At 36.8% G+C, this 14,486-nt stretch overlaps 1 protein-coding gene across 1 annotated transcript; it reads right to left on the bottom strand.

Annotated features, from left to right (window-relative positions):
• Positions 1 to 8,892: 8,892 nt before the first annotated feature.
• Positions 8,893 to 14,382, bottom strand: LOC145775848 (protein rogdi homolog). The gene is made up of 7 exons (XM_082587229.1): positions 13,998 to 14,382; positions 12,753 to 12,886; positions 12,155 to 12,293; positions 11,407 to 11,601; positions 11,013 to 11,203; positions 10,367 to 10,493; positions 8,893 to 9,674 (listed from the first exon to the last, which is right to left on the bottom strand). Exons 1-7 carry the CDS (start codon positions 14,031 to 14,033, stop codon positions 9,600 to 9,602), a joined length of 897 nt encoding a protein of 298 aa, XP_082443355.1. The 5' UTR covers positions 14,034 to 14,382; the 3' UTR covers positions 8,893 to 9,599.
• Between the last annotated feature and the right edge of the window lie 104 nt (positions 14,383 to 14,486).

The raw sequence follows: 14,486 nt of genomic DNA, 5'->3' as shown, positions 1-14,486 counted from the left end.
AGAACTGATATTATCTGAAGTAAAAGTAAACATGTTATGCTTAATGCACAGAACCTATTCTCATCTTTATTTTGTTTTTTCTGTCAGGAAATTCTTTGCAAGTACTTGTGAAGTGAAACAATTTTGTAAGGTTTCGCTTGGGTGATAGAAGTTTATACGAGGGTTTGCTTGTTAAACGTGGTATCGCGATTGTGACGGATTTAAGTCTAGTTCATCAAAACTGTCGGCTTTATCGCTTTAGCGTCTCCAGACGTTGAGTAAATGTGAAATGTCAGCTTTATTAGCTTGACAATTTTGGACAAATGAAATTGAAGTGTGACACAATGTGATGTCATTGGCTACAGAGCAATTATTTCCATTTTTAATTGATTTGTTTTAATAACCTACATCACAAATATGTTTTGGGTGGTTCAAACGAAAACAGGGTTGATCTCTAACAGTCTAAGTGGTCAAAACTGGTTTTGACCACTAAGCGGTTTAAACCTGGTTTTAACCGGTAAAAACTAGGATTAAATCGGTCAAAACTGGTCAAAACCCAGAAAAATATTTTTTTGTAGTGAATGGTCGGCTACCTGGGCTATGGGCTATTTAGGAAATATAATATAAAAGCAGTTGTGAGTTGTGACCATTTTGATATGCAGGCCTCGAAATAGCTGGCGTCCATGGCCGCCTGAACTTTCATTAATGGCCGCCAATACCGACCTGTCAGGCAATATTTGATAGCAAATGTTTTTCATAAAAAAAAAACTTTGGTTGGAATAAATTCTTGTACTTCAGTTGGCTGTGCAAATTGTTCATCGTTCTACCAAGCATTTTTGGTTCATCAGAAACTTATTTTTAGAATTTGAATTTTCTCAATAATTAAAATACCCATATTTTACGGGAGCAAGTCTTTTAGGCGCAGACAGTTAGGCGCCGGTCAAATAGGTGCGCACACTGTGGCGTCTAGATATTTAGGTGCGGAGCACTGTGGCGTCCGTTCATTTAGGTGCTATCTCTAGTAAAGTCTGCAGATTGTATCAGCTTGGCAGGTAGGGCAATGCTTTTCACACAAAATGTTATATTGAACAGAAAAATATGCCATGGCTTCCGTGAGTGAAGCTGCTTAAACCGGAACTGCTTTTCACACAAACCGGAATGCTTTTCACACAAAATGTTATATTGAACAGAAAAAAATATTGTATTGTAATGCGCGTGTTCGGCATTTATTTGTTGTTAGTCCAGATTTATCTATAAATTATTCCACTTTCTGAACATGTCTGAGATCACTTGTAGTGAGTCAAATAATAACTGCACTAAACATCAGTAAATAATATACCGTAGCCTATATTCAAGCGGGTGGTAGGCTAGAGTGAAGAGTAACTTAGTTTTCCGTCAAAACCCAGACTAGGTTTAATAACGAGCAAAGTCGCACCATTATGCTTGCAACGTGTAGCCAGGGTTCATATTGCAAATAGAAATGTATTCATGTAGTAGAGCGTTGTCTCATACGAAGTCGCCACACGACCAATCCATCCCGAGTAGAAGTAATTGCGAAAGATAACAGATTAAGTAAAGTTTTATCTGGCTGCAACCTGTGTTCAGGATGCATAGCAAATGCCCTGTGGAGATGTGCTAATATCTAGAATAGTAGAGCATTGTCTCGCACCTCATCTCCACACGCGCATTAATAAAACAACATATTTTTCTGTTCAATATAACATTTTGTGTGAAAAGCATTGCCCTACCTGCCAAGCTGATACAATCTGCAGACTTTACTAGGAATGGCACCTAAATGAACGGGCGCCACAGTGCTCCGCACCTAAATATCCAGACGCCACAGTGTGCGCGCCTATCTGACCGGCGCCTAACTGTCTGCGCCTAAAAGACGGGGACCCTATTTTACGGACCATAAGGCGCAATTTAAATCCTTTTTTCCCTCATAAATTGACCGTGCGGCTTATAAGCCGGTGCGCCTAATGTATGGATCAAGTAGTGCTTTATTGCCTACACTCAAAACCAGTACCGATACTATTATTATATAAATAAACCACCGTCTTACACAATAAATTACGGTAAAAGCAACTAGCAACTGTGATATTCACTAGGCCCATTTTTTTCTTTTGCTTATTGTAATATTGTGACTTGCTTACATTTCTTACGCATTTTTGTTTAATGAGCTTTATATGGTAACCCATACTCCTTAAAATATGTTGCGTTCTATATGGGTCTGCTACTATTCGGTGAGTCCGATTCGGTGAGTCCGATTCGGTGAGTCTGATTCGGTGAGTTCCTAACCTCTAACCCTAACCCCAAACCCCTAACCCTAAAACGGCAATGATAATTAGGCTACGGTAACCAATAATTTAAAAAAAAAATTGAAAAAATCCCCCGTTAAGGGATCGGACTCACCGAATCGGACTCACCGAATCGGACTCACCGAAACGGGCCATTCCGGTTCTATATAGCCCTGTGCGCCTTATGTCTGAACAAAAAACTAACCAAAGCAATTTATTGACAGTGCGCCTTATAATCGGATGCGCTTTATGGTCCGTAAAATACGGTAACCAACTGATTGAAATATCAAAAATAAACAGAGAAAGTGAATATTTTTTGTTCCAAATCCAGCATTTAGGTTATTGTTGATCAAAACAAAATATAGTTGAACATCATTACTAAACATGGAGGCTGTAATATTTTTAATTCAATTGAAAATCAACTTGATTCATACACTAAAGGGGTTTTGACCAGTTTTGACCAGTAATAGGTGGTCAAAACTGCCCGGTTTAAACCAGGTTTTAACCAGTTTTAACCGGGCGGTTTAAACCGCCCTGGTTTAAACCGATCAACCCTGAACGAAAAAGGGTTGTGTTTGGGCTTATATGGCTGCTTTCATCGACAGTAAAGCAATCTTTGACTTGTTTTTATTCAGTACAGTGGTTCCCAACATTTTGTAGTAAACGATCTCTTTCTATAGGATGTCTACACCCCCTACCCTTGTAACAATGTCCCTAAGTGAAAATATTTTTTCTTCTGAAGTCAATGCATTCGTGTTCCGGCCCATGGATCCCGAGTTGGGAACCACTGACAAGGTTTAGTGATAACACGCCGAGTGGGATGCCTCATGTTGTTTATCGGAAGGATCCCGCATAATAGTATTGCCAACTTGTTACTTATGCTAATAGCTTATATTTGAATCGTATCGTGTAAAGAAGTTACAATGTTTTTTGAGATGCATGTCAATTGTAGCTCTTGATAAACGACGTTGTTACAGTGAGAGGACAGGCCTTGTATGCAAGGATATCTGTGAGCATTGAATATAGTGTTGTGCAGTGGGGAGTGTTATCCGGATGGCTAATACAGTAGATATGATAAAAGCTTTTGTAGCTCTGCCTTAGTTGTTGGTTATTACTCAATCGATTGTATTCGAGAGTTTATGAGGTTATTTTAATGATTTTTTTGTTTTCATGTTGCTGCTTTGTCATTGTGAAAGTGAGTTTCAATTCATTGTTTCTTGTTTGTCGCTGCAAGGAGGCCAGAGATTAAGCCAATTACAGCACATGTTTATTACAAGTTATTGTATTTCAGATTCACATGCGATTCTACTTGACAATTCTTACTTAGTGTATTAGGCAGAAAATGGAACCTTAACTGTTTGCTTTGAACAGATTTTTCCCAACTTATGGAGTTTTGCGTTTTGTGTATGATCCAAATTCAACGAGATTTCAGCAGCTTGTAGCAATTGTTTGTGCTGTCTTCAATATTTGCGCTGCGCACGTGATGACGTCTTGGCTTGTGCTAACTGGTTGTTCTGCTCAGCAAACATACTTGATAATGCTTTCATTGCATCCAGGCAGACAAAAGCATAAGAGTTTTTGTGATTGCTTTGAAAGTCGTTCAATCTACTTACATGGTATTTCAAATAAGCGACGCTTCTAGCGAAGAAACTGTGCTTTGTTTTTGATGGTCGTTTGCAGAAGAAACAGTATTGTCTGTTGTGATAAGCATCACCTGCACCTCACAATGGTCTCGCGATTCAGTAATGACAATATAGCTTTGGTTTGATTTTGGTGTCTAATAGTTCGTACAATCGTACATGCACACAACTTATATTTTTGAAACGTATGCTCTGTTTATTTTTAGAGTTATTTAATACTTCCGTCGCCTTTATTAAAAATTCACAATATTTAAATAAGTAAAAACAGAGAGAGACTGTTCACCAGGCATTTGATAATAAAAGTAATTTGCGTTCTTCTGGTGACTATTTACTAGGTTACCTCCTGATGTTAAAGATGATAACTAGCTTTTGTATTACCGACGTTTCGTCAGTCAAAACGTCAGTCACGTTCAGTCACGTTCGTCAGTCACGTTTCGTGACTGACGAAACGTCGGAAATACAAAAGCTAGTTATCATCTTTAACATCAGGAGGTAACCTAGTAAATAGTCACCAGAAGAACGCAAATTACTTTTATTATTTAAATAAGTAGTTTGTTTTATAAGAGAGGCTGTAGGTATTCTAAAATTACAATTTGTCTGATAAGGCACGCTGTAGGAAGATTGTTACATGAAGACCCCTTTATAACAAGATTTATTGTTGTCAGTTGGAGTTGGTTGGTTGCTGAAATTTCGACAGGTTTTTGTGAAGGCGTCTTTATTTCTTTGCAGTTTGTTTCCCTGTTCAAAGATAACAATTGTTTAGTGCTTTTTGAAAATCATCTTGAATGACATTCGCCAAAATTTTCTGTTTTTGAGCAAAATTTTACATAATACATGTGTCAAGTTTCTGTCAAACTTCGTCACCAAGGTTTTGTTTTCTGCTCATTTAATCACAGTTTAGTTGTATGTGGAAGATTAGCCTGTTTTTTTGATCATTTCGGCATCGTTCATCTCAAATTAGCAAGGTTATTGAAACGATTTCTTTTTGAACGAATGACGTCACGTTCCAAGGTGGAAGCGATGATTGCATGATGGATGAGCTACGTCGTTGATTCTGCATGTATCAATGTGAGTTCATGCTACCAAGACAGTGCGTTGCATGTATTTGAAAGTGACTGTTTCTGTCAAGAAATAAAGGCACGTTAAGCAAATTAGTTTGGTAACATGTCGTAGCTCGAAGCAGTTGTTTGTAGGACAATCTGGTTTTGCATTTGAAACTGTGAAGAATTTTCTGTCAACTTTATTAAAAATCTAAAAGTCGCGTTGTTTGCTGAGTTGCTGACTAGCAACAATATATGGGTCTTCGGGTTATATTTGTTGACCTGCAATGGTATTTATAAACCCCTTACCTAAATAAAGCTAATTATATCTAGTTGAATAGCGAATTTATAGCTTTTATCAAGCATCTACAACCCCTGAATTATTGCGTTATTAGATATTCATTTCAACAATGCTGTGAAGTCGGGCGGATTTTGGCGTGTCGGATTCGTTAAAAAGAAAGTCGACTCCGATACAAAACAATAAAATATTGTTTCTTATTATCCATATGGCGCTCTAAAACTTTACCAGAAACTAAAAGTGTTTTTTGAAAGTTGCCGTTTCAATTTCGATTACAACTCAAGCGAAATGAAATTTTAAAAAATTGGAAAGAGACACACATTAAAAAAATTTGGCAACGCTGAAATCGGAGTCGGCCAGTTATAAACCGAGGACAGTCGTACACTTTTCGCCCGACTCCCCTGCCATGCATTTCAACACAAAATTTAACAATTTTCTGAGACAAATACATAGTGACTGTTGGAACAATGTAATCTTTAGCAACTGTTTGCGCCGAACACTGTTAGTTTGTCTAATGATTACTCAACTTCACGAGGCACATTAGAAACTACGGTCTATTTTCATACCGTACAATGCGAGGATAGAATTAGTTTTTCTCAAAGAAAAGTTTTATAGTGAAAATGATGTTTCTTGTTTTATTTGTACTTGATCGCGTTTTAAAATTTGCTTCACTTTGTGTTAAACTTAATTCCTTAATCGCAGTGGATGATTGTTCGTGACTAATTGCTTGAAATCAAAAGCATAACCCCCATCACGTTATTTAAGGATTGAATTTAACGCTTTTCACCACAAGCTAAGGGGATGTCATAGTTTTTCTGCTTTCAAAACAAAAATATGATGACATTCGCAATATCTTGAAACCTTTCAATGATTTTCATTTTAGTACTTAGCAGAAGAATGTTACTAGGGCTCTGTATGCTCAGTTTGTTGCTTTGACCGGTTTGCGTTGCTAAGCAATGAGTAGATTGACTATTGTCTGCTTTTGAAAATTGCTCTTAATGTCTTATTTTTGCATCCACACGCTCCTTTGGACGTTTGGTGTTCAGTTATTCTTTGTTGTTTTTTAATGCCCTTCAGAACATACTCTGAAGCCTTCAGTGACCGTAATCTTAGTTAAGTTGCAATTTTAGAATGTTACTGTTGAGAAGTTTTCTATTTGTTTCGGTGTGCTTGTAATAAAATACAACTTGATTTGAAATTACAGTAGTTTAGTTGAGTGGTTTTGTAAAATGTAAACCAGTTTAATGACATGTATCTTCAAAATCACGAGCTCATAAATTGTTTGCTTGTGAAGAATATCTTCTGTTTGCTTTTGATCATAAGCTTTCAAGGAGGAATTAATTATTTAAATGCGTGTGTCATACCATGTAAATGTGCTGCTTAAAATCTACGTGTAATTTAGTGTACGGATAATGGAAATTAACTCTCAGCAAATGCTTTGTTTAAACTGCGATAGTTTTTTTTTTCCGTGATATTTTCTAAGGGCTGCAAACAATCACTATTGGTATGTATAACGTATTTTTGAATGGAAAACTCTGGGTTGTGATAAAAAGTATGATGTATTGAAAACAGATTGTGAATTTTTTAATCTTTACCAGTTTGTGATTGTAGCAAAACTTTTTCACTGAGAACGCACTGATTTTTTCCCTTATCCACTGCTGTGATCACCCCAATCCACGATTGGTTGTTTTGCTGCCTAAATTCTATGTCGTTGTTTGCAAATAAGCAGGTACGAAACCGTAAACGCAACATGTCACAGTAGTGCTGCTTTGTTTACATTATAAAGAAATCATAATGTCATTTAATTGGCTTCAATAAATTTGTGTTCCTTTATATACCATACGCACAACTGTCCACTTGAGTTATTATGCTGCTGAGCAAAGTGAGTTGCCATTAACTATCTACCAACATTTTTTACAGTGAAACAAACCTATAAAATGTGCGATAATGATTCGATTAAAAATGTGATCTATGAGGATTTCAATCACAGTGTTCGTAAAACGTTGCATGGCAATATTGGTGTAATCGTAGCGTGGCTTACATGTTGATTGTATGATATCTTGCAGTTGAATTTCAAGTCGCAAAACCCATCATTTATATATATATTGATTGAATATCTTCATAGATGTTGAATTGAGAAGTGATGGGTTTTGTGAGAAATAATGGTAAGTTATTGCTTCAGTGATGGCTCGTTGTGAATGATCGCAAATAAACGCACAGCCTGGAAATGTTGCGTCACAAGAAAGCACCAATTCACGTCCATCCTTGAGAGAAAATGATCGAATACTGAGTTCCTTTGCTATGAAAGATTTTCTATCTCAGAAAATGCGAGGGATTTGTTTATGTTTTATTTTAATGCTCTTTTGTATAGCAACGGTATGTGAAAAACTGAACATTGAACACATTATTGTCATTGTCATAACAGTCAGTGTATTTCACCTGTCGGCTGCATAGCCGAGTGGTGAGAGCCTTGGAACTGCAATCGAAAGGGCGCCGGTTCGACACCGCTCAAGAGCATGCGGCTGTGTCTCTGGCAGAACACTTAAAGGCATGCCTGAAGGTGGACACGAAGATTGGCTTCCTTGCCTTCCCGTCCACTTAACCTAAATCTTCAACCTCTGGGTGTAGGGTCTGCTACTATTCGGTGAGTTCTTAACCTCTAACCCTAACCCCAAAACGGCAATGATAATTAGGCTACGGTACCCGATAATTTAAAAAAAAATTGAAAAAATCCCCCGTTAAGGGATCGGACTCACCGAAACGGGCCATTCCGCTGGGTGAAAGCCTAGATACGACAAACAAAAACCGTCGACAGCCAGGGTTTTTTTAAGGTTTGGGTGACCGCTAAGTAGTTTTAAGAGACCGCAAGTGTTTCATTTAAATACCAAAAAATAGCCATATTTGCTTCTGCTTGTTATGTTTCCACACGTAAAAACTGATCATTATGCGCCATAAATCAGAAATAAACATTGACGAGTATCGAAGGTGCACTTCTTTTGCGAATAACTCTTTGATTCAGCTGTTAGCTGTACCTCCACTTATTCTTTTAAACCACCATTATTTTTCTACTGTAGTTGCAAGTCCAAATTTTGGGAAACCACTGGAGAAATTTGGGGGACCGTTTCGGTCTCCCAAAACACCTTAAAAAAAACACTGAAGACAGCTATCCTAGCTTCACTTTCTATATTCACACGGACAGGAATCGGACGCTTTTAGCCTTTTGTCAGTTTCTAATTAAAATCTATTCGAAAAGCAATGAAAAATCTCAATGATACATCCGGTACCTGCATTTGTGGCTTTCATAAAGAACATAATCTTCAAAATATCAGTAAAAGCTGTCGGTTAATTCCAAACATCGGGGATAAGGCTCATCGACATTTAATGCAAGTAGTGTGAGTTCATTTCTATCGACGCCTTTTCTTCAGCAACTACACCCACTCAATCTATTACACCCCGGGTAGAGGTGAGCAATGTTTTTCAACAATCAGCTTAAATTGGGAGTCGAACAAAAATTGCATGAACGGAAAGCAAGAGCCTGATCCGCTGTGCCATCCTACCATCAAATTTTAAATAAATGTCCAATTTATCTCTTCACCCCTCTTTTTTGGGCTGGAATTCGTGCGTTCATCACCGGCAAATTGAATTTAAGATGGTTGGTACGACAACAAGGTTTATTTCCAACATTTCACAACTGCAGTACTTGCTTAATAACAAGGAATTACAACAAGTTATATCTGTCTGTCGCGTTGAAAGTCACAGACCTGGTAAAAATTGATATCTCAAGGTAAAACATAAGATCTTGGTAAAAATTTTAACGACCATCGAAAATATAACTTTCCTCGCAATATATTCAAGCGTCAGTAGTTACAGAAGTATATTGTAATTACACATGAATGATGATAAAGACAACAGCAATAAAGTTAGAGAGAGTATGAACGTCACGAAAAAACGCAACTATCACTGAACAACGTTATTTCACTGACTGACTTGATCATTCAAGTTAAGGTCCCGAACATGATATTGATAATAAAATGCTCATTAACAATTATTGTGATTGTTGTAGACTTATATCATTACAGTATTTTATATGAATAGGAATATGACATCTATAAAAACCTCGTCCTCAAACGGGAAAAGCCACGATTAAAAAGATTGGCAAGAAAAACACGTTACTTTTGGTACTGAAGGTTGCTTGTCTAGGCAATGTTCCAAGAATGCAATAAAATACACATAATTATACAAAATGTCATGTAAAAGATAAAACAGTGATGTGAAAGGTCACATGGGCTTCATGATTAGCGTGTAAAGCGTAGGGTGAAGAAACAGCTACTTAATGAACAGTGCTCTATGTGGCGAGGCTATCTTGCTTTGCTTCATACGTCGATCCAGTGATTGACCAATGAGAACGAAGTGTCATTAGCTGTAAAGCAAACCATACTTGTTATGGTGAAACGTCTTCAGATGACCGTTCAAAAATGTCAGCATGAAACGATAAGAAATTGCATTCAGACCTACAAATAATGGCTATTTACAACAATGAAATATACAATCACATGGCAAAGTGCGAGAGATGCCGATCTTCCGATACCCGGTACTCATCAATAGAGATGGGCAATGTCCCATTAACTATTGGTCAAACACCTACACAACAATTGCCAGCGGAAAAACTAGCATTCGGCTGTAATTACAGGCAATAAAAGACTGTTCCAATTAAACGTCAGAATCAAGCGTAGGGTAATGGTAATTAGGCCTAGATGATTGATTGCATTCACTAGAAGAATACATTTTAAATGTAATCGAATTCATTGTCAAAGCAATTGTAATGAAATGCCTTAACCCATAACTAAAATATGTATGTACTGCAATTATGGTCACATTGGCAGCACTGATTACATACAAATTGGCAGCACTGATTACATACAAATTGGCAGCATATTGCCAAATACGACACCATTTGATGGGTCTTTAAAAATTGGACTTGGGGCAGGACTGAGCCGGATCATTGTACAAGATCTTTGGGTCACAATGTTTCAGTAAGCTAGCACTGTCATCAAACTGAAAACTAAGTTTGGTGAAAACTACGCTTTATCGTATTTATCACAGTCAACATACCTTATCTTTAAGAGATTGGCACAGCATCTGAGCGTTTGATGCGGTTCGAAGTGCACTCGTGAGAAGAGGTATTGTGCATTCGGATTTATTGGCTGAGGACACCTCGTACCGAGCGCCGCCGTATTCTCTAGAAACACAATGCAATACCCCACGATACAATGTAAAGCCTCTTAGAACACTGTTATTAAAGCTATTATTTATTGCATTCGACAGAATCGGACATACTTGTGCAATCGATACCTAAAATGGTTTGATCCTGTACGGCTAGTCTCAATCATCACTTATAAACACAAAATTAAATACTACCGGTAGCAAATTTATGTATTGCTTAAAAATGAAAACGACAATTGTGCATTTTATTGTGTGCTTGAGCAACGCGCGTTAAGCACTGATCTCCATTCAGCGGCATCTAATGGCTGGAATAATTCTCCGGCAACAACCGGAAACTTCACTCTGTTAGTCTCGGTAAGAGGGCCTGCGTCAGTGTTTCAAAGCCTCCACAGTCTACAAGTATGCGAAACTGCCAGGATTAAGCTCTCAAAGAAGCTTTTCCAGTCTGAGGATAAAGTTTTAATCAATATTTATCTAACTAATGCATTCACGTTCCAGTGCAGCATCTACTCGTAAACGTATCTTGTAGACTTACAAGATGGAACCGACATTGTGAAATAAAGCTTTTCCAGCTGGCGGTGCATCGGATAGCTTTCCTCCTTTGCTTGCGTTCAATGACGCGTTTGTATGAGCTTGTTGAACTGTGTAATGTGTAACAACCAAGCGATCTTCAGTCACAAATACATTCATCAAGGTATCACCAGGCAGTGCTGGGGCAAACATTTTCTGTAAAAAGTGTTTTTTTAAACAAACAAAATAAAAATCGGATAGTCCTATGTCTTTTCCGTTTACAAGACAACCCATTCACACATTTTTAACACAAATTCAAAGATTCGGTTATTGGCTACAAAAAGTGTTGATTCTGATTTGGCAAGTAAAATTTATAAAAAAATGTATAAGCTGAATAGCAACCAACTCTACAAACTCACCGTAAAACCGCTTCCTATTAACGCTTGAAGAGAAAGTTGGCACGGTGAGATTAATCTGGTTTGACATCTTGTTAAGTGCTTTATTATGTTATCCAATTCACACACCATGGCGTGTGGGGACTCTGATGTGTTACATTGCTTTATTGCTGCTAGAATTAAATTTGCTTTGAGCAAGTGATTGAAAGCATCTTGAACCTGTGACAACATGGATATAAATGTCACTTTTATTTAAAGGCAAAAGCAGATACAAGTAAACAATTTTAAAAAAGAGGGGGTTGCATGCACTAACAAACATTTGTCAGATTGGCCCAAGAAACATAAAAAATAACTTGAGATTGTTGATGCTAAGCTGTGTTCTTCAGTTTCAAAAACAACTTTCGCAGTTTCAGTAAGTGCCGAAAAACAAAAAGTTCTGTTTTCATTTTTACTGGCTTTATTTTTACTACATGTCCTGTTTTTGTGATTAAATACATATATTCATATAATATAAGATCCAGTGGTATTGCTTAAATTTATAACTTTGGTCTAGTCAGAGATGGGCATGACCTTGATGATCACAAGTGATCTTAATGATCGTGATTAGCAAATCGCTTAACTCACCGTTTTTCACATTCCCCTTCAAGTGTCGAGTTAGGTATATTCTTACGTATAACACATACCAACTCTGTACAAAACAGTTGAAAATAATTGTTACCAATTATTTGTGGTAATACTAATATAATTTTAAAATTTGAAAACCACCAATCACCTGTTGTAATTTCCATTGTTTATCATTTCGAAAAGAAGCTTTAATGGAAGAAATCGTTTTACTTGGTTTGATGAATAATTCCATAGAACATAATGTGTCTCGATGTAACATCACGCTTCCACGCAAAGCTTCGGCTCCACTAAAAAACAACAGATTACCATAGTTTAGTATTTCAAATCACCTTGAAAAGCATTACATGTTATTCTAACATGCAATAAACAATACATAATAACTTATATTTGGATTGGATGTCATCTGAAACATATCATAATGCTATTAAAATCATAAAAACTTTCATCAGAAATAAAAAGTGATTGGATAGAACCTGGATAGAAAATATTTTCAAAAGCAGACAAAGGCATTTTCAAAAGATTACATTTAGACTGGGGCAGGAATAGGGAATGTAAGGTCTCTACATTTTGGTTGAAAGATAAATGTAGCCTTGTGGCAACCTTGCAGTTATAAAATAATTTGAAAACAATGCATCAGAGTATTGTGATATTACATTTGACAGCCTTTACACTAGTGTACTGAATTTAAAATTCAATATAAAAGCTATGCATAATTACAAAAATTAAAAATTTTTAAATCTATGAACCTTGTTGAAGATGTGCACAGCAACTTATATTTGCTTAAAGACTTTGAACTGGTGTCTTTCAAGCACTTTGTCACAGCCTGTTCCAAATAATCTATCACAAGTGGAACTTCATTCCTCAAAAGCCAAGCAAGTTCCTAAAAATATCATCAAATTAGAGTATCGTGGCAACATGATGGAATATTGAGATGGTGAACATTGTGTTCCAAATCAAAAGGTTTTGTACGGTACTGTGATCTGTAGAAAAACTTTAGCCTAAACATAGAGTACTTTTTTTCAAGGACATATCAGCAAATCTTATTACAGTTCTACGGTAGTAAAGCTAGTAGATACCTATTTCTGCCAGCAGTATCAACAGAAATAATTTTATTGTCTTTCTCACTTTTTCATACCTTAGTAACATTTTAGATTAAGCTTTGCCAAGATCATAAATGTTTTGCAGATAAAAAAGGTTGCAGATTATTATTGCACTGGCTCATATTGTACAGGTGTGCAGTATGCACATTGCACATTAGATTTGTCAACTCATTATTATACTATTCACCTGGTGAACTAAATGAGGTAAAAGAAATAAGTCTGATCTTATCTCTATGTCATGTAGATGCAGGTGGAAAAACAAAATTCAACTTTGATTAACAAGTTTGATAAATTCTAAATTTTGATTGAGTAGGGATAATTGGAAATCACAACAAATTCTGTTCTCCACACAAGACAAACAGCACAAATTAAGTTTTGTACAATTGAACAACAAAGTGGCTATATTTACACACTTGTTGCCATGGTTACAATCAGGTGTTGCCAGAGTTCGGAATAATGTTAGGGTTTATATCTTTGCCCAGGACTAAAAAAATTTCCAAAATACAAGTTTTTGTTTTTAATAGCTGTATATAAACTTTTCTCAAATTAGGGCAGAATTCCTTATCTGGCAGCACTATTGAGGCTATTCTTACACTGCATAGTGTAAATATAGCCACAGCCAATAAACAAAGACAAGTCTAAACAAAATACATGTTCATTTAGTTGTTAACTAATTGGTGTGGTTGGCTCAGAGCTGTACCGTAATAAGATTTTGTAAAGAAGTTGAAGCTGCTACATATCAAGAAAAATAGCAAAATTTGCTGCATGAGCAGTTTAAAAGGAAAACAAAGATTTGCTCGCAATCCTAAATTTTGCAAAAAAATGCAATTTTATTCTCATAGGCCAGTAGGCTTAGGCTATAAACATTAATCCAGTTTGCCTAGTAGTTACCTCATGAAGTTTGGACGTCTCCATTGGCCTTAACATCTATCAATAAAATGCTCACTCCAAAGTGACTCATCAAATTTCCAAAGTTGTGCAAATGTTAACTAGACTGTTTGTTGGTTATATGGCGTTATCGAAACAAATAAACTGAATTCACTAAATTTGAAATAAACCAGTGTGATGCTTGTTGAGTGTTGACAATTATAAAGTCTGTTACCGCTTCCTGTCTGTTGCGGAATCTAGATTGTTATGGTGCTATTTTATTTGCATTGTTTATAATGGTGCAGTAGGTAGCCTATTCTTGTAACAGACGAAACAAAAGGTTTCTCATTCTCTCGCAATGCAACCTGGCTCGGCCCGATAGCTCAGTGGATACGCGCCCGGCTCAAAATCACGCGGCACTGGTTCGACTCTCGGGGTCTGTGCTTGAGCAACGCATGCTATTTCTAACTTCCAAGGACTGCTCTCCATTCAGCCTCACCTAATGGATGGAAT

This window comes from Aplidium turbinatum, chromosome 8 (genome assembly GCF_918807975.1).
Source record: "Aplidium turbinatum chromosome 8, kaAplTurb1.1, whole genome shotgun sequence".
NCBI classification, from domain to species: Eukaryota; Metazoa; Chordata; class Ascidiacea; order Aplousobranchia; family Polyclinidae; genus Aplidium; species Aplidium turbinatum.
This window is presented reverse-complemented; position numbering and strand designations above follow the sequence as displayed.